The sequence below is a fragment of the Cupressus sempervirens genome, chromosome 5, assembly GCF_028749045.1.
Source record: "Cupressus sempervirens isolate cs-2001-9-10 chromosome 5, ASM2874904v1, whole genome shotgun sequence".
In the NCBI taxonomy this organism is placed as follows: domain Eukaryota; kingdom Viridiplantae; phylum Streptophyta; class Pinopsida; order Cupressales; family Cupressaceae; genus Cupressus; species Cupressus sempervirens.
Genome location: NC_143122.1, coordinates 853,100,941 through 853,122,799, shown reverse-complemented (window position 1 = coordinate 853,122,799; position 21,859 = coordinate 853,100,941). Strand labels below are relative to the sequence as shown.

The 21,859-nt window shown below is 36.6% G+C and overlaps 1 protein-coding gene across 1 annotated transcript; it reads left to right on the top strand.

Annotated features, from left to right (window-relative positions):
* Positions 1–1,734: 1,734 nt before the first annotated feature.
* Positions 1,735–3,794, top strand: LOC149558592 (indole-3-acetate O-methyltransferase 1-like). The gene is made up of 4 exons (XM_089786143.1): positions 1,735–1,839; positions 2,543–2,962; positions 3,033–3,299; positions 3,435–3,794. Exons 1-4 carry the CDS (start codon positions 1,735–1,737, stop codon positions 3,792–3,794), a joined length of 1,152 nt encoding a protein of 383 aa, XP_089642269.1.
* Positions 3,795–21,859: the final 18,065 nt, after the last annotated feature.

Here is a 21,859-nt window from a genome sequence, read left to right as displayed (position 1 = left end):
AACATGACTTTTTAATAAATCTAATGAACTTGTGACAAATATGCAAAAGATAAAGTTGTAACTAATAAATCTAATGAACTTGTGACAAATACCAAAAGATAAAGTTGTAATTGTTTTATAAATATAATGAACTTGCGACAAATATGCAAAAGATAAAGTTGTAATTAATAATGAACTTGTCCCAAATATGGAAAAATAGAGCTGTAATTAATGAATTCATTAATGCATGTGAGAAAATATTGTAATTTTTGAAGTGGGAGAAAAAAAAAAAAAAAAAAAACCACCAAAAAGGTAATGGACCAATTAGAAAAAGATAATAAATCAATATAAATTAATTTTAAAATAGAAAATTTGTTGAACTTTAGAAATAACTTTAGAAATAAAATAATTGTTCTCTAAAAAAATTAATTGAGGAGGTAAAAAAAAACATTAGTCTGCCTATAGATAGGCAGGGACTAATAACAAATAACCCTTAATTGACTGTCCTAAACACTAACGTCTCCAACTATGACAATTCAGTGCATATTTATTTTGATTAAATTACATTAATTTCTCGAACTAGAAATATGGCGCTGTATTACATGCTATCTTTCATTTAATCATTTTTCATTTTTTCTTTCTACTACCTATATAAAAAATAATGATACAACTTATCAAATTTAAAAATAAGAAAAAAATATTATAATTCATAAGGGAATTGTCTTTAATGTTTTCCTGACTTAAGTTTTCAACAAATTAATCAAACACGATATAGAGAATCATAATGATGTTACCCGGACGAATATCTCTTCGTACGTAATAACTAAATTCTCCCTTGAATATGCCAAATGAATTTTCGAGGTTAAGTTTGAGTTATTGCAGGGCTTAAATTTAGGTACTAAATAATTACAAGGTAACGCGTCCCAATTTGCAGGTAAGAAACGCTCCAGTCCTTTGGCTTTCGCTTGCTTAATCAAAGAATAAGAATGGTTAGCATTCAAGTCATGCTCTCTACAGAAAATAATAAATGTCGCTTTAATTTATTTCACATGTAGTAGAATATTGATGGTTGATTGTTACTTTTCCTTAGAAACGTACAAAATGTTTTAATCAAACCTTAGCTCTTTAAAGGGAAGAAGACACCAAGGCAAACTTGATTGAGATGCCATGTAATAGAAAATTGATAGAGTCACCACTGACATCAGCATAACTACGTCAGCTTGCTATAATTTCCCTATAAAACTTGGTATTCCAAATACAAAATTGATTGAGAAGCCACGCAATGCAAAATTGATTGAGTCACATCTGATATCAGCATGATCGCGTCACCTGTGATATGAATGTCTATAAATGTGGTCATATGGGGTCTCCAATGTGCAGAGGTGATTAGGAGATTAGTTCCAAAACTGTTTAGGGTCTTCAAGCTTCTTGTAAGTGTCTTTAGCTCTGATAATGCTAGAATTTAGCAAAATTGAGGAGCTCGTTATCAAGCTTTTCAGCATATTTAGTTCTGAGTTCAAGCTGAAATTATAGCATCTTGGAAAATTCACGAGGAGATTACCAAGCATTTTAGCATCATTAGGTCTGACAAGGGTGGAATTATAGTATTTAAGAAATTTTCAGAACTTATTTTCAAACTTCTTAGTATAGATGTGTTGTTCTGTGGTAGAGGTTTAAAATCTTCTGTTACATCTTATTCAACTGGTGGATTTAGTCACTGATCAGCTGAGCTAGCAATTTAAGGTAGCAGTAGAAATGGAAGCCCTCAAATCTCAATCCAAATGGGTCGTGGAAAATGTGCTGGCTATGAAGGGTGGCCATAAGGAATCTAGTTATATAGTAAATTCTCTCTCAGTTCAGGTACCTTGATTTTCTGTGTTAAAAGATTTTTCATTTTCTTTATAAGATTGGAGGGGATGAAGAAAATGAAAGTATGTTTTTGGATCTAGATAGGATGAAGTAGAAATAAGGGACTAACTTCTACTTTATAATGAAGCCACCTAATTGCACTACAATTAAGATCTATATACCCTGCCTTCCAATAAGATTTGAACTTGTACCACTCTATAGAATATACGCTCTTCACTAACAGACAACTTCAGGTTATGTATACTACCCAAACGGTTCTAATCATATTATTGATTTTCTTTTAAGTTCGGATAATTTTATATTCAAAGCTATAAAGGATTAAATTATATTAATGTCGAGTACTGGAAGAGTTGCAAAAGATTTCCCTATAGTGATAGCTGTTATTAGAGTTTAAAGATTTTAAAGTTAAGGAAGTTTTTAGCAGATACACACTGAATTTCAAAGGAAAGAGAAATAAGACAGCTAGAACACAAAAAAACAATGAGACCCACTTCTTTGTTATTCAAATGGTGTTTACCCAAGTCGGTTGTAAGAGAACGGGTTGAGTAGTAATGTTTTCGTTTCAATGTTTAGGAATATAATATTTAATTTTCTTCGGAGATAATTTTGTGTAGGTCTCTAATTCCCCGATTCAAATCTCTTAGTAATCTATAATCAGAAAAAGAAACATAATATTTGATTCTTGTTTATTTAGATGAAAATGGTTCGAGCTGTGAAACCAATTCTAGAACGCAGTATTCATGAAAGCATGAGATTGAAGGTGAATGGAGACATATTTAGGATAGCAGATTTCGGGTGTGCCACAGGGAGCAACACTCTTCTTGTGGCAGCCACCATAGTCAGAGCTGTGCAATCTTCACTTGGAGAAGTGGAGAAGCCAGAATTTGAGGTTTATTTTGTTGATCTCCCCTCAAATGATTTCAATTCACTGCTTCGAATGATGCCTCCAACCCAACAAGACTTTGCCAGTCCAGTAAACGATGATGATATCAATCCAATGGCTGCAAGATCTTATTTTGCAGCGGCTGTTTGTGGATCACATTTCAGACGCCTATTCCCAAGGAAAAGCCTCCATATCTGCCATTCTTCTCTCAGTCTCCAGTGGCTTTCAAAGGTGGGTAATAAACCCTAACTTGTCCATATCTGAATTCTATAGAGTTGTCAATGATAATATGCAAATGCAGGTGCCGGAGAGTGTTCAAAAAAGATGCTCTCCTCATGTTTATGTTTCGAGTGATTGTGAGGAGACAGTTGGAGCTGCCTATCTGCAGCAATTTGACACAGACTTCACAAGGTTTTTAGATGCCCGGGTAGAAGAGATAGCTGACGGGGGGTCTGTGTTTATATCTCTGGTGGGTCGTAATGGAGGGACACAGATAATGGAGGAGCAAGGAACACTAGGAGATATCGCTAGCCACTTTGAATATGCATTGCAGGAGCTACTGAATGAGGTATATCTGAAGGAGTTTTCTTATTTTACCTTGTTTCAAGAATTTTCTCTTCGAGTTGACATCTAAATTTCCCGACCCATTTGGTTATCTAGAGTGGTTAAATAACGGTGCATTATTTTTGCTTACATGGGATAGGGTTTAATTGAGAAAGAGAAGTGGGAATCCTTCAATCTACCCTGGTTTGGTCCAAGTCCAGAAGAGTTGGAGAGCATAGTTAAGAGGCAAGGGGCGTTCAAGGTGGAGAGTGTAAGGGTGTTGGGAGAATTTCCTTTGCATCCCATGACAGAAGTGAGGAGAGGGGAGGAGGAGACGTTTGGGAGAAGTGTAAGCAATCATTACAGAGCACTTTTTGAGAACATAGTTGAAGCTCATTTGGGCTGTGAGCGTTTGACAGATGAATTCTTCTTCAGAATTGGTTGTAGAGCAGCTGTTAAGTTTGAGGAGTATCTCTCTAATCAAATAGAGTTGGTTGTTGCCCTTCTTAGTAAGGAATGAGAATTGTAGAAGAGGGTAAGCTTGAAGAGTATCTTTCCAACTATATAGAATTAGGTTTTGTCTTTGGACTTAAAAAGTGAGTCTTAATAGCTGTAGTATACTATATTTGCATATTCTGTAAAAAATTTAGTTATCTTCTACCATAACGAAATAATTTTCATATGCTTCTATTTCGTTGTCAATGTTGTGGACAGCGTTTAATTTCTTGGTTGTATGATCATATTTAACTGTAAATTTACGATTTAGAGGGGTAAAAGATCAATAATAAAATTTTGCTGTTTAACATGGGTGAAATTTTATATTAAATCTATTCTTAAACATGTAATGCTATCATTTAAACATTATTTTATAATGTAGGAATCATACTTAAAAATAAATATTATTATTTTTTAATGAATATACATATAATTAAGAAGTCTTAAAAATATTTATATAATATTTGTAAATTTCTTGTAGATGAAGTTGTGTGATTAAAATATAGCTAATTGAGTTGTTAAATCTATAGGAATTAGAATAATTTATTTTGCTCAAATCAAATCAATCAATCAAATGTAGGATGTGAACTAATTGTTTGACAAGTAGGAAACAGTACAAGACTTAACATCAAAGATCATGCTTTGAATTATTTAAGGACATAGAATATCTTCGATATCAGATAAAATAGAATTCAATATAAAGATCCATATAATGCTATAACTTGTGAGGAATTTAAAAAAAACCATCCTCTAGCCTATTTTACAAAAATGGCATGATGAAAAATGGAATTGTTTGCAAAGTCATGGGACAATAGGAAGCTAAATATTGGAGGGGTTATTTGTAGTTTATGTACAAACGATAGCAATGGCTAGATCTTAGCTACACAAAGAATGATATGATAGAGAGGAGATTCTAAGTGAGGGGAAGGATGTTGCAATAGGGAAAATAAAGTTTATCACCATCAAGGGAAGATTTAAGAGGTTTAATTCTCATGTTTTCCCATGCTCGATCATTTTTTCCATGGAGTTAACTTAAAATTTATGTTCTAGATTTTTTAACCCTCTAAAAATTAGTGTCAAAATACAATAGCACAAGCGGCCCTTCCCCACATCTAGGGCCTATTACATGCGTTCATAATTTTCATTTGGCTCTAACCCTCAAGTTTGTTGTGACCTTTGTCTTACAATGGATCTTCATAACCCCAAAAGTGGTCCTCTAAAATTGTCTATTATAATCCATGATCTCTTGGGTCCACTAGGGTTAGGTCCAATAGAAAAATTAATCATAACACCCTTTATGGAGTATTTGACTAGAAAAAATGATGGTTGTGTCTAAGGATTCCTCATCCACATGGTCCATAGATTTAGAATAGATTGTAGAGAATATTATTTTACATCCTCATCTCTTCCGAATCACCACTTCTCTTTTATCCAATGCCTAGGATTACTCAAGTGATCTTATCCCCCTTAATAGAATTCCACTCCCATTTTTTTAATGTCCACCCCTTCTATTAAGAATTAGATACTGGTTGTATGGAAATGAGGTAGATGAGTTGTGTATCCAAAATAAAAGATACAATTCTATTACCAAATTGATAATTACACTACTTGACACTACGAGGATAAAGATTAACAGGGTTTAACTAATTTGAAAGATACAAAATAAATTTCACAAATAGACCTATTGTAATGGGGATGGAACATTTTGAGGCAAAAAAACATTTTATGAAAAATATGGAAAATTATAAGATCATGGATGAATAGATTAGGGTAGTAAAAGATCTTATTCCATCAAAGGAGAAAACTCATGAGATGATCAACTCTTTAGAACATGTAATATTTAATCAGTCTCATCTCAATGAGAATTTATAGGTTTGGAAGAGTTTAACAAATAGATGATAGAGAAGACTATTAGAAGTCTTATTGGGAAACAAGATATTGAGAGGGAGGTGGGGGTGAATCAGGATCTATAAAACTTTTGACTCCTTAAAACAAAACAACAAATTGACTACAGTCACTTCTAATCAATTTCATGTCTTAGATCATACATCATTTAAAATTATAAAATAGTTATAACTATGTATATCATCCATCAACATGAAAAGTAAAATGAAATACATAAAACAAAGATTTTGGTTACCCAAAAACCCTCCAAGCTGAAGGTAGAATTGGGGTGGGATGCTACCCACAAATTATCACTACTACAACAATAAATTTTCCTTGTTAGGGTTATAGTTTTGATGACTTCAAATGATCAACATGTTAGGGGTCTACCCTTTTAAGAGCTTTAAAAGAATGTTAGGTCTAACTTGATTAAAGGATTTGAACTCACAATGAAGTAAGCAATTTGTTAGGATATTTAACCAGGTCTGCTAAAACTCCTCTATTAAGAGATTTTCCTTGATACATAGGTTATAATGTCTTGGTACCTAATCCTTCAGTTAGAACTTAACTCCATATTATAGATATCCTCTTTCCGTATCTAAATTGACCTCTGTATCTAATTTTCTATGTTCTTCCCTTCACTACTAGGTTGCTTTGTCTAATCTCTATCTCTTATCATCAAACTTAGCCTTCCTTTTCTCTTTTCTTATCCTTCACACCCATACATGATCACACACATAATAATTTAGGGCTTTGTCCCTTCTTAAATAGACAATTGTGGAAGGGTTTAGATCATAATCAACAATCTAGAATTCATTCATTTGCCTCTTAGTCCTTCTAATTTTTTCAATGGTTACTATGTCTTCCTAGGGATTGACATCCTCTAAAAAAATGTGTAATCAGCTCCTTAGTTATCTCTACAATCAAAAAATATCATATATAAGTCAAACAAAATGATTTATATAAGTTTTTGCACCATTACAAACACATATGCCAAAACTAGTTTACTTGGCAATTAAAAATTGCGATGCTCAGTTAAAATCAACACTCATGATGTCCCTTAGCTTTTATAGGCTTAGAAGATACTAACTCACTTGGCATAAACTATCTCTTCTTTACTTGACTTCTTTATCTGTTACTCCACATATATTGTGACTTAGTCTACACTAGGATGCTCGAAAACCTTTGACTTTCTTGACATCTAATGAAAATATAAACAAGTCCATGTAACTAAGCCTTCATTAGGTGGCTTGGTCATAGTAATGACTGTTGCTCGTTTTGCACCAAAAAATTCAAATTTGTATCCACAGCCTGTCCAACGGTCACCTCCCAGATCTAATATTATTTTAAATGACTAGGGAATATTGAAAAAATACTTTAGGCTAACCTTATGATATTTCTTTCCTTGTGTATTTTAATGCTTCTACAAGCCACAAGTCCTCCATATTCAGATCAGTTCAGATCAACGGTCGATGCATTCCCGTATTATCAAGATGCATGACCCTTAAATAATGCGGGAAAGCCCTTTTGTGACGCGTGCTAGGTGGGTCTGTGTTTCACAAGACCAACGAAAAGAGATTCTGCAGCAAGGAGACAATGCCAGATTTTAACAAGTCCTCAGAGGGCACTATGGCACTATCAAAAAAATTGTGTTCCTCGCCGTTAGCGACATAGCGCCGAGATGAAAAGTGACCTTTAGGTGTAGTTTGAAAAATATGGTGGGTCCCAAGTATGCCCCATCAAGATGTCAACGGTGACACTTAGACACGTTGGCAGTTGATCAGTCTTTCATTGGCTAAGGCATGAATAGGAAGATTGTGGGTCTATTCCGTCTTGTGGGCCGCAGGATCAACAGGTAGCTGGCTAAGCTAGTGTTTTCATTGGTGCCCACTTCCTTGCATTCTGAGCTTTGTCAGACCTTTTGAGAATGTGGAAAGCAGGTTGTTGACATGCGTCCAAGTGTTGTCACAGAGTGTGGTCATGTAGGTCCAAAAAGCACATGAAACGAACACCATTAGATTTTCTCGGATTGATGATAGGTGCTTTACCGCATTATCAAGATGCAAGGAGGTTAAAAATTGTGGGAAAATGATTTTACGACACGTGTCCCAGCTGATGTCATGGTGGATGGTTGCAGAGGTCCAGAAAGTGCAGATTTTGATCATCATTAGATCTTCAAGGATTGAGGGTTGGCACTTCCCTGCATTATGGAGATGCAAGAAAATTAAAAAATGCGGGGAAGCAATTTGGTGACACTTGTCTCCAATGATGCAGTGGGCCCGCCTTTCTCTAAAGTGATATTACGGATCATCTTTGGTGGCATGTTGTCAGGTGGGTCGCAACACGATAGCGATATTTCATTGGTCCGCTCAACCAGCTCGATGTGTAGTTGTACAAATTTTTTGATTGCCATTGATCTTAGGAAAATCTACGGCAGGCACCATCTCGCTATGAAAAGCTGTAAGGAAATCACCCATAGCACCCTTTCGCCATGTGGATCAATAGTACCAATTTAGGCCAAGTCAGATGTCAAGCATGCTGAGGTGTTTTGTGGGCCCAGAGGTTTTAAGGAGATAGCGCAGTATTATGGTGAGTCTTCGTGATCATTAGATCAGTTCAAATCCACGGTCCCCGCTTCCCCGCATTATCAAGATGCAAGAAAATTAAAATGCGAGAAAGCGAGAAAAGGCCATGTGCCCCTGTGGGTTTAGGCTGGTTCCATGGGTCGTCAGGGGTTGATAAGTGTCATCCAATGTGGTACAGAATGTTGAGGTGACACTAGGTGTGATGGGCCAAAGGAAAGAATAGGCATAGAATATAAAGAATCTTCTCACCATAGATCTAAGGAGATCAACGATCAGGGCATTCTCGCATTATGGAAATGCAAGGAGGTTAAAAAGTGCAAGAAAGCAGGTGGAAGGCAGGTGTCTTGATGGCTCAAGCAACATCAACAGTTAAGGCATTGGAAATTAAGGGGGTGGCGGTTATGTTGTAGCCATCACATTCAGGGTTTAAGAAGATGGCGCAGTTAGTGAGAGAAAGACATCGTCAACACGAGAGCCCCCACAAGGTGGCAAAAAATGAAATAAACTGATTAGCCCATGTGGCTCATCCCAATGCCAAGATAGGTTGACTAAGCTAACCTTGTTGATTCATGAGGAAGAAATAGGGGAAATCAAGGGTTTCTTGTGTGAATCTAATCTTCATGATCGTTTCTAGCTACCAGAAGTGAATGCGAAACATACAGAGACACTCCACCACCTCTGGTTCTATCTATCTACTTGGTTAGAATAGTTTAATGGTGTCGTTTCTATCCTCTCAAGGCACTTTTTTGACAGCAAGATCAGATTTTCTTTAGATCCCCATGATTGTTCCCTGTAGGACTTAATGGCAGTGGTTGTAGGATAGTTTTGGAGGGAAAATCTCAGTTATGCTTGAACTATAAAGGAAAATTTTTTAGATTTTGAAACTCTCGAAACTTTCTCTGTTGTTCTCTGCTATTGCTCTGCAATCCCAGTGTAAATTCCCCTGTGCCTCTGAACTGCATGATTTTTGTATTATCTCCTTCAACCATTTGTATGAAAGTGCAAGAACTCTTTGCCTTTGCCAGTGTTTTGTGGATATCTATAACCTACATGACTGTATCTCTTTTGGCCTATGAATGATAATATAAGTGAATCTCTCTTTCTTCTCTCATTCATTCTAGTTTTCTAATCTGCATGTGGTTATTAGATCAAAACAAGTCTGAATGTGTATATCCTTAGTTTCATTCTGGTTCAATAGTACATATATGGGTAGAGTCTGATCTAAACACTCTATTTTGGTGCATCACCTCTTTAGATTAGGTTAGGTAGATTTTCTTTCATGCTCTCCTCCTCCCTTTTCCTCTCCAAGAGTAGTTAAGTGCATCCTGATAGTAAGAGGGATCCGGCCTTCTTTGGAGACTCAACCTCATAGTTCAAGTCCCACAACTTGGAGGTTGTTTCCATGTTTCACTAGGTTGTCCTCGTGCATAGGCTTTGGACAAGGGTGCAAACCTAAGTGACAACAGTTTTTGGCATGCGCGGTGGGACAAAAATCTTGAAAATTTTCAAGCCTACTGGTGTCAAAAGGGAAGACTTCAAGATCTATACTGGAGAGATAGTTCTGGCTTTAGTGTTCAGGCCTTCAAGGGGTTCATCCTTCAAAGAACTTGGTGACTCTGAGCTTCATACATATCTGGTTCCAAACCAAAGTTGCAGTGATTCATGCCCAGAGCTGAAACAAGGGCATCTTGTAGAGGTAAGTTTCATTATCAAGAGCTTTTATTTTCAGATCCTAGAAGGAGGACTAGAATATCTTTATCACCAATTAGGAGTGCAATAGTAACAAATACACCTACAAGATCTATCTCTACTCCTCCTGTTGTTAGATCTCAACCTAGATTGCCATTAGTACATATCAATAGATCACTTTTCTATATGGTGTTGCCTAGAGCTCATACTTTTTCCACTTTTAATGGTGGGAGTCCTCTCTTATAAGCCCAAAGACATGACATACCAGTAGCTAGACTCAAAAGTATACCAGAGTTCACTGGTGAAACTTCTATCTCTCCCTCAGAACACATTCAAGAGGTTGCAAATGTCTGCAATATCCATGGTATTACAAAATATGATGTTGCAGTTAGGCTTCTAGCCTCATCCTTGAAAGGAAAATCACTACAATGGTATAGAGGTTTGGCTCATGGTTCTATAATAGATTGGGATGGATTAGGAGCAAGATTGTGCAAACATTTTGAGGATAAAAGTGAGTATTTGTCACTTTTAGAGCAGTTGACTACTATAAAAAGAGCCCCCCATGAATGTATGACTGATTTTAATTATAGATTTCAAAAGACATGGGATAGGATACCTACTTTAGTGAAGCCTACCCCTGGTAATGCCTTCTTGCATTACCTTAGAGCTTTTAATAGTGATATTTCCACCACAATCCAAACTATGGGAGGAGATTCCTTGCCTAATGCTTATGACATAGCAATAAAATTAGAGAACATCCTAATATAGGGAGGTAAGTTAGCTCCAAGGCCTCCTATGCCTTTCTTCCTTGATGTTCCAAATCAACAACCAGCAATGGCTCCTCTTCCCATAACTTCTACATCACACTCCCTTGTCCCAATCCCTCAAGCTTCCACATCTTCAAATAGGATAGATGAAATCAAGGAGATGATGCAATCTCTAATGCAGAACATAGAAAAAAGAGAGAAGAGCCTTGATAAAAGATTGCAAGATCAAGGGAAGAAATTAGAAGATCAAGGAAAGAGGCTGGAGGATAATTTCTCTATGATGTAGAAAGTGAGCAACAAGGTGGTGACTTTGGAAAGACAACAAGCTCAAGGTAGTAAAACTCATCAATTGCAATATCAAACTCCAAGTGGTGTTAGGCCTCCAAATCCTAATCATTGGAACAATTCTTTTGATCAGAATAGGCATGGTGGCCATGCTTCAACCTCAAGTGTAAACCAAAGTATGACCATAGTCCCTCAAAACAATATGGCTCAAGATCAGGATTTTTGTCCCTACTATAACTACTCCTATGCCTATTGTATGTGTCAGAAGGCTAAATCTTTTATGGCCTTGATGGTCCAAGAACCTACAACAAAACCATCATACAAGGAGGACCAATTTAAAGATGCCCCAGGTATACAAAGACAGGGTGATTGCTCTTTTATGAATCATCAGATGGAGGAGCATTGTAATGTAAACCAGGATTCCATTGCTCATAACACTAGAAGCAAAAGAAGAGCTATGGAAGATGTTACCCCTCCTCCTCCCAATCAGGCCTCAACTTCAAGTACAACATCTCATGAGCAAGCAACAAATAATCAATCAAGTACCTTTTAGCAGCAAAGGCAAAATCATGGTAGAAAGGATGCAAGTGATCCTCACATTATTCCACCTCAACCTCATACAATTTCAGCTCCCAAGGCTTCTACCAAAGCACCTACTATGTCATTCAGTGAGGTAGAGTAGATGAAGAAGACAAATGTGAATATCTCTATGTGGGATGTTGTTGCTACTATACCCATGCAAAAGAGGTTGCTGCAACAAGAATTGGAAAGAATTGAACCAAAGGATCAGACACTCAGCATGGAAAGTGCCACAAGCCTAGTGCAAAAATCAAGGGAGGTAGAAACAAGAAAAAAGGTTAGACCACCTCCATTCTATGTCTCTCTAATTATAGGGGGCAAGCTAGTCCATAATTACATGATTGATTGAGGGGCTAGCAGTTTAGTGATGCCTAGGTGTGTTGCTGATGCTTTGGGAATGAAATATGAGACGTTTGTTAGGGATGTATTACAGTTGGATGGTAGTATTTTCAAGATTGTAGGAATCCTTAGGAATGTGGAGATGGCCTTACATGCATGTCCTGGTTGTACTGTAACCCAAGATACCTCTGTTGCTGAGGTCAAGCCATATTTTGCCATCTCTCTGTCAAGAGACTTTACTGCCCAAATAGGTAGTTTCATATCTTCTGATTGGTCATATATGTCTTTCAACATGAGATATGGAGCCAATGCTTCAATCAGAGCAGAGCCTCAAGCCCTCCATCATACTGAATCTTACACCTCCAATTCCATCAACATGGACTGCCCTATTCTAGAGATGGATGAGAATGACGTAGTGAATGAGCCGACCACTTCCCTAGCAAAGATACCTAATTTTTTCTTGGATGAGTGGGCTGATGCATATCAATTGATCCTACATCAGAAACCCTTGAGACAAGTCTCAATATATATTGTATATTGGAGAAAGATGCTCTGGTTCCCAATCTTGTGGGTACCAAAGAAGATGTGAGTGGGATATGGAATATGTACTTTGATGGATCAAGGAATAAGAATGGGTCAGAGGCTGGTGTGATGTTGATTTCTTCTACACAAGTAAGGTATTACTTCTCCTTTAGGCTCCAATTCAGTTGCACCAATAATGTAGTCAAGTATGAATCCTTAATTCAAAGTCTCCTACTTTCTCAAAAAATAGGAATTCAAGCCTTAAGGGTGTATGGAGATAGTGAGTTGGTGATTAATCAAGCGAGAAATCAGAATACCACCAAGAATGGTTTGCTCAAGTCTTATAAAAATAGGGTATGGGATTTTCTTGAAGGTTTCAATGCATTTAATATTCAGAGCATCCCTAGAAAAGAAAATAGACATGCTGATAGACTTGCAACAATAGGTACATCCTATAATGTGCCAGGGAATCTTGAGGAGGAGAAGAAGCAACAAATCAGAGTGGTAGTAAGGCCTGCCATCTCTGATAACAACATCCATTGGCAAGTGTTTGAATCTAATGAGAAAATTGTGAGCTTCTTGTAGAATGAGGCAAAGTTTTCAAAGAGAAATCAATCAAGATTGTAGGATCAGTATGGTGACCAAATCATCAACCTTAGCTCCAACAAGTTGCCTAAAGGTCTCATTACTTTAGAGAGTTTTTTTAATCCTGATGACCAAGCAAGAAGTAGAGGCATGAACCTAGCTACTGATGAAGATGATCATATTCTAGTCATGGTTGCTGATGGAAAGCCCTTGAACATGGGGAAGGTATGTTCTGAAATTGAGCAAGAAAATTTTATTCACCTATGTCAAGAATTTAATGATGTATTTTCTTGGACATATGATGACTTAAAGGGCTTTGACCAAGGTTATTCCAGCATACCATAGATTTAGTTGATAATGCCAAACCAGTAAGACAAAAGCAGAGGCCAGTGAATCCTAAAATTGAACCATTAATGAGAAAAGAGCTATCCAAATTGATTGAGGCCCACATAATTTTCTCTATGAAGCACTCATCATGGGTAGCAAACCTTGTCCCTCTTAGGAAGAAGAATGGAGAAATTAGATTGTGTGTGGACTTTAGAAACCTTAACCAAGCTTCCCTTAAAGATCACCATCCTCTCCCTTATATGGAGAAAATTTTGTCCAAGGTCAGTGGTTCAAAGAGATTTTCATTTCTTGATGGATTTTTTGGTTACAATCAAGTGCTGGTTAAGGAGTCTGATAGATACAAGACTACATTTACAACAAAATGAGGTATCAATGCTTATTGTAAGATGCCATTTGGGATAACCAATGCAGGTGCTACATTTCAGAAGGTAATGGAGATGGCCTTCAAAAAATTAATTCATAAGATTTTCTTAGTTTACCTTGATGATATTACAGTGTATTCTAAGAATGCAGAAGATCATTTTGATCATCTAAGACAAGTATTCCTAAGATGCAGAGAGTTTGGGGTTTCCATTAACCCAAGCAAGTGTGTATTTGCTCCTAATCAAGGAAAACTATTAGGACACACTGCATGTGAGGAAGGTTTAACCATTGATCTAGAGAGAACAAAAGCAATACTTGCCCTCCCTCTTCCTAAACACAAGAAACGGCTACAAAGTTTCCTAGGTAGGATAAATTTTGTAAGAAGATTTATTCCAAATCTTGCTACCATGGTGAAACCTCTTATAGCTATGCTCAAGAAAGGTATGGTCTTTACATGGACCAAGTAAGAGAAGGAAAGTTTTGAAGACATCAAGGCAGCGGTAGCCTCAACCCCTACTCTCATGAATCCAAACTTTGAGAAGGATTTCATTCTTTATACTTTAGGTGGTGAGTCAAGTATCTCTACTGTCCTGACTCAAGCAAATGACAAGAATGAAGAGCAGCCCGTAGCTTTCTTTAGTGAAGGGCTTAAGGAATATGAAGATAAGTACAACTATGTAGAGAAGCAAGCCCTTGCAGTCATCAAAGCCTTAAAAAGAAATTCAGACACCTCCTGTCCCATAATAAGATTCATTTGTTAGTACCCCATGCCAATGTGAAGGAGTTCCTTTTGAACAAAGATGTTAGTGAAAAAATAGCTGGCTAGATTACAAGAGTGATGGAATATGATGTTGACATTTAGATTACCAAGCTAGTAAGAGGGAAAGGATTGTGTAAATAAATGTTATCATCTCAAGAATTAGATAAGGAAGTTGTCATGGTATTAACAGAAGAATAAGAAGCAAGAAATGATTGCCCAAGGAATTGGATGGGTGATATGAAGAACTTCTTGCTAGGAAATGAATATCCTCAAGGATTAGATAGAACTAAAAGGAGACAATATAGATTGCAGTCTATCACTAATGTCATAATTGATGGTATCTTTTTTAGGAGATATTTTAATGGAACCTTATTGAGAAGTATTGATACAGACCGGGCTGAAAAAATGATCAAGGAGCTTCATGATGGTCCTGATGGTGGCCACTTCTCAGCTAGACCAACTGCAATAAAGATCATTAGGGCTGGTTATTACTAGCCATCTCTATTCCATGACTGTCATAGGTATGTAAGGAAGTGTGAAAAATGTGCCTTCTTCTTTGGCAAGAAAAGGCTTGTAGCTCTTTCCCTTCATCCTATTCAGGTGGACCAACCTCTTGCTCAATGGGGATTGGATTTCATAGACCTTATCAATCCTCCTTCCAGTTTAGGTCACAAATGGATTTTAGCTGCTACAAATTACTTCACCAGATGGAAAAAGGTAGTTGTATCGAAGGATGCCACTGAATCTTCAGTTGTGGAATTCCTTGATTGAATTGTGACCAGGTTTGGTGCCCCTTCAACCATCATTTTAGATAATGCAAAGTATTTTGTTGGAACTCATATTTGTGCATGGTTAGTGGATCATAATATCTATTTGAGCACATCCTCAAATTACTATCCTCAAGGTAATGATTTGGCTGAATCCTCCAACAAGAACCTGATCAAAATCATAAAAAAGAAAAATTGAGGATAACCAGAGAGGTTGGCATAGAAAGTTAAGGACAACTCTATGGGCTGATAGGATAACGCCTAAAAGGTCAACAGGGAATTCACCATTCATGTTAGTATATGGTAGAGAAGCAAGGCTTCCAATTTCATTGGAATTCCCATCCCTCGAACTAGCTCATTAGTTGGAGTTGATTGAAGACGATATGGCAGAACTGATGGAGCTAGAAGAGAAGAGAAATAAAGCCATGCAGACCCTAGAGACACACCAGTAGTAGGTCAAAAAGAGTTTTGACAAAAAGGCTAGGGTCAGAATCTTCAAGGAAGGTGATTTGGTTCTAAAATGGGATGCAGATAGGGCAAAAGCAAGAAGAAACTCAAATTTTGATGCATTATGGAGTGGCCCCTATTTGATTATCAGTTGCAAATAGGCCAATGCTTTTCAGTTAAGTAGGCCTAGTGGTGAAATTTTTCCCATCCCAGTCAATGGGATCTACCTCAAGCCGTATTTCAAACAGGATTTGAGATTCCATGTACATAGTTAGCTCAGTTTTGTTTCCTGTTGTTTCCTATTTTCCAAAAAAGTGCATGAGAACAGGGTTGTCTCTATGTTAGACAACAAGTTTTGAATTTTTGGAGGAAAGAGGTTTTGGTCTTTGTTTCCAGTTGCAAAGACAGGGGTTTTAGGGTTTTCCTCTCAGAGGTAGGGTTAGGGTTTCATGGTGCCTAGAATCTACATGTTTTTTCTTGACTATGTAACCCAATGGATGCTTCAGGCCACTGATCTTATGCATAGCAAGCTAGCATCCCCTGTGAGTCACCAGAAATGTTGCTCATTTTGCCCACCGCCAAAAAATTCAAATTTGTATGCACAACCTATCCAACAGTCACCTCCTAGATCTAATATTATTTTAAATGCCTAGGGAATATCAAAAAAATAATTTAGGCTAACCTTATGATATTTCTTTCCCCATGTATTTTAATGCTTTTGCAAGCCGCAAGTCCTCCATCGTTAGATCAGTTTAGATCGACGGTTGATGTATTCTTGCATTATCAAGATGCATGACCCTTAAATAATGTGGGAAAGCCCTTTTATGATGCATGGTAGGTGGGTCCATGTTTCACAAGACCAACAGAAAGTAATTCTGCAGCAAGGAGATGGTGCCAAATTTTGACAGGTCCTTAGAGAACGCTATGGCGCTATGAGAAAACTTGTGTTCCTCATCGTTTGTGACATAGCACCTTGTCAAAAAGTGATCCTGCGGAAAAGTTTGGAAAATATAGTGGGTCCAAAGTATGCCCCATTAGGATGTCAGTGGTGACACTTAGGCATGTTGGCAGTTGGTCAGTCTTTCATTGGCTAAGGTATGACTAGGAAGATTGTGGGTCTGTTCCGTCTTGTGGGCTGCGAGATCAACAAGTAGCTAGCTGAGCTGGCATTTTCATTGGTGCCCACTTCCCTGCATTCTAAGCTTTGTCAGACCTTTTGACAATGCAGCAAAGTGGGCTATTGACACATGTCCAAGTGGTGTCACAGAGTGTGGTTGTGCAAGTCTGGAAAGCACATGAAACGGACACTGTTGGATCTTCCCAGATCAACAATAGGCACTTTCTTACATTATCAAGATGCAAGGAGATTAAAAATTGTGGGAAAATAGTTTTTCAATGCATGTCCTAGGTGATGTCACAACGGATGGTTGCAGAGGTCCAGAAAGTATACATTTTGATCATTGTTAGATCTTCAAGGATTGAGGGTTGGCGCTTCCCCACATTATGGAGATGCGAGAAAATTTAAAAATGTGGTGAAGTGGTTTGGCGACGCCTATCTCTGATGACACAATGGTGCCGCCTTTCTCCAAAGTGATATTACGGCTCGTCTTCGGTGGCATGTTGTTAGGTGGGTCACAGCACAGTGGCAATAAATCATTGGTCTGCTCAGCCAGCTCGATGTGCAGTTGTACAAATTTGTTGATCGCCATTGATCTTAGGAAAATCTATGGCAAGTGTCATCTCCTTATGAAAAGTTACGAGGAAACTACCCATAGCGACATAGTGCCCTTTTGCCACATGGATCAATGGTACTAGTTCAGGCCGAGTCAGATGCCAAGTATGCTGAGGTTTTTCATGGGCCCAGAGGTTTTAAAGAGATAGTGTAGTATTATGGCGAGTCTTCATGATCGTTGGATCAATTCAAATCCATGGTCCCTGTTTCCCTGCATTATCAAGATGCAAGAAAATTAAAAATGCGAGAAAGAAGGCAAAGGTCACGTGTGCCTATGGGGCCAGGCTGGTTCCATGGGTTGTCAAGGGTTGACAAGTGTCATCCAGTGTGGTATAGATTGTTGAGGTGGTGCCAAGTGTGATGGGCCCAGGGCAAGAACAAGCACATAATATAGAGGATCTTCTCACTGTAGATCTAAGGAGATCAACAATCATGGCATTCCCACATTATGGAAGTGCAAGGAGATTTAAAAATGCAAGAAAGCTGGTGGAAGGCACATGTCTCGATGGCTCAAGCAACATCGACAATTAAGGCATTGGCAATTAAGGGGGTGGTGGTTATGTTATAGCCATCGCATTTAGGGTTTAAGAATATGGTGTGGTTAGTCAGAGAAAGACATGGTCAATGTGAGAGCCCTCGCAAGGTGGAAAAAAATGAAATAAACTAATTAGCCCACATGGCTCATCCCAGTGCCAGATAGGTTGACTACGCTGACCTTGCTGATTCATGAGGAAGAAACAGGGGAAATTGAGGGTTTCTTGTGTGAATCTGATCTTCATGATCATTTCCAGCTACTAGAAGTGAATGTGATACATACAGAGACACTCCACCACCTCTGGTTCTATCTATCTACCTGGTTAGAATAGTTTAATGGCACCATTTCTATCCTCTCAAGGCACTTTTTTGATAGCAAGATCAAATTTTCTTCAGATCGCCATGATTTTTCACTACAGGACTTAATGGTAGTGGTTGCAGGATAGGTTTGGAGGGAAAATCTCAGTTATGCCTAAACTATAAAGGAAAATTGTGTAGATTTTGAAACTTTTAGACCTTTCTCTGTTGTTCTCTGCTATTGCTCTACAATCCTAGTGTAAATTATCCTCTGCCTCTGAACTACATGATTTTTTTATTATCTCCTTCAGCCATTGGTATGAAAGTGCAAGAACTCTTTGCCTTCACCAGTGTTTTGTGGATATCTATAACCTACATGATTGTATCTCTTTTGGCCTATGAATGATAATGTAAGTGAATCTCTCTTTCTTGTTTCATTCATTCTAGTTTTCTTATCTGCATGTGGTTATTAGATTAAAACAAGTCTGAATGTGTATATCCTTAGTTTCATTCTGGTTCAATAGTGCATATATGGGCAGAGTCTGATCTGAACACTCTATTTTGGTGCATCACCTCTTTAGATTAGGTTAGGTAGATTTTCTTTCATGCTCTGCTCCTCCCTTTTCCTCTCCAAGAGTAGTTAAGTGCATCATGATAGTAAGAGGGAGTCGGCCTTCTCTAGAGACTCAACCTCATAGTTCAAGTCCCACAACTTGGAGGTTGTTTCCATGTTTCACTAGGTTGTCCTCATGCATAGGCTTTGGACAAGGGTGCAAAGCTAAGTGACAACAACGACGAACCAACACTGCTTAGAAAATGACTAAGTATTGGACACTAATAATTAACAATGTTTAGAGAACAACATAGAATACCCACTCTCTCTATTTTCTCTAGGTTGAGATAGAGGAAAATAGGACCAAGTTCAAGAAGATGGATAAATTTTTATAGCTAGATAGCACAAGTAGAAACAAAGGGGGCTATTTTGATGTTGGTTCCAATCTTCCCAAGAGGATGTCTATTATATATAAGCTTAAGAAGCATCTAATGAGGATTAAAATGGGACTTATTTTCCCCCTATTTATTTTCTAGTGTGATCCTATTTCTAGTCTCTAGTTGGGAGGCTTTATTTTTGTCACAGGTTAAATTAACATCTTGTGATTTCCTTTCAAACTATCTTCTAGACTTGATGTTATTTTCCTATTTTAGCTCAAGTCATATCTCACTTTTCTTAATAAAAAAAATTGTAACATATAAACATGCTAACATTACAATGAAAATACTCATAATTATGTAATAGTATAACTAAAAGATCAAAATAAGAGGTTCCGAACAGGAATAGATATCTCTTAAGAGAAATTTTTTTATCACATGTATAACATTAAAAAAAATGATGCTACTATCATGAAGGTTATAGATTAATGATTAATTATGGGTGTATGACAATGAATTTGGGATCATTTCTACATGCTATAGGAAGACACTATAACACTAGGATTCCCTAAAAAGAGAGATATAAGCTAGAAGGCAACAAAGAAATCTCCTAGTTGTTATCATAATAATGAAACCTTGTTTTAGGGTATTTTTGATAATGAGAAATGTTACACCATCATAAAAATATATATAATAGATTATGAATCATAAACAAGTAGTGTCTCTTCAATAATTGTGCCAAACTGACATAGGTCAATGAGAAGCTTCTTCAAGAATACATTCCTTTACAATCTTTCCATATTTCCTACTATTGATCAAATTAAAAAGCAGTGTTTTTCAATAATGAATACAATGTTTATAAGTATTGAATGAATTTTATTTTGAGACATTATAATAATTAATTCATAGCTATACTTATAAAATAGAAATTGATATTTTCTATAAATTATTCATAATTATTTATAGAAGTTTTTAGCAGAAGAAGCTAGGATAAAATACAAAACAAACAAGTGTTGCATGAGCAACTAGAGTCCCTACCTTTAGTGGGGTGGAGAAAGGAAATGTGTGTTAGAGGGAAATGATAGTGGGGTAATTAGTTTTAAATTTATAACAATTTGCATTAGAATCCATATAGTTGATGTATGGTGCACATTCAATGTAAAACATCTTGGCAAGTTCTCTTATAGCTACTTGAAAGTTACTCTACAAATTATTTCATAATTATGAATCTATATGAAAATGAGGTTTTCTAGATCTAAAATAGGAGAACATGTCTCTATGAATGGAAACCTGTAGCAGGTCCTTGATGATTAATAAGTCCACCTCCCTCCCAATCATTTTTTCTAATTGTAACTAAAACAATCTATCATAAATTATACCAATTTTGAGCTTCCCATACTGTTTTATTTGCTCCATGATTATGAGACAACCCATTTTTACACAAAGTATTGTAGTAAAAATATTCAACATGAATAAACCTAACTACTTTTCTTTTTAATAAACAAAAAGGAAACAATTCTAGATTTTAAAAAATATTAGAATTCAATGGAGATCAAATTTAGTTGACATAGTGTATTCATAGAATTGTGAAAGACACTCAATTTATGAATGAAAGAAACAAATATGTTAATAACACCCATAAGACTAAACTACCTAAATAACCTATAGATAACTACCAAACAAAATAAAAGACCAAAAAGAGTGGCAAAAGATTAGTGAACCTAATGCCCTAGAAATTATTAAGTAATTCAAATAATTTTATTTATTTTATGGTAGTGAGATTTAGTTATAATATCTTTCTGACCCCTTTTTATTTAGTAGATACTTTTTTGTTTTATTTTATCATTTCATGTAGAACCCTAAAGGATTTTCCTTGGCTCATTTATAAGACCAAATTTGAAAATTTTGTAGGTATGGTGAATCTTTTATTTTCTTATAACTTGCAAATTGAGTTCATTAAGAGGAAAGAATATTGTTTATGGGCTTATATCTTATTGTGTTTGGCCCTAGCAGTTTGTTACATGTAGGCTCAAAACTCGAAGCAGATTAGTTCAATTAAAAAATTCCAATAGAGAGGAAGAAAATTTCTAATTATTTTAACTGGTTACTATTAATCTTTGTATTAGGAGCAAGTGTGGGAGTCACATTTTTAGTTTGGCTTGAAATCATTAAACATGATTGTTTCTCTAGATATTTTCTCTCTGCAGTAGACATCTTGCTTAGTATGAATTGTATTATTATTGGTATGAAAACCAATAGCTACAAGGTGCTTTAGGATAGTCCCCGTCTCTCTCCATTGGATCCCTTTCATTGAATTGATTTTCTTTGAGTGTTGAGCTTATAGATAATAGACCACTAGCGCCAAATAAAATGAGATATAAGCCCATAAATAGTATTTTTTCCTCTTAGTTTTCCACTTCCTCTTTTAGGCTTAGAGAACGGATATAGGATTGTACGACCAATCCTTTATGTCCCTAAAAAATCCAATCATATGTTAAAGGGTTAATTGTAATGATAGAAAGAATAAGGTTATAAGTTCTCAGAAGTCCTCTTTCATGCCTTGAGTAAAATCATTTTCACTTGTACCCTCTTTCTAACAAGGTTCTTGTAGCATGCTTCCTCTACTTTCTCTATTTTAGTATAGTAACTCTATAACTTTAACCTAGCTCTAAAATTT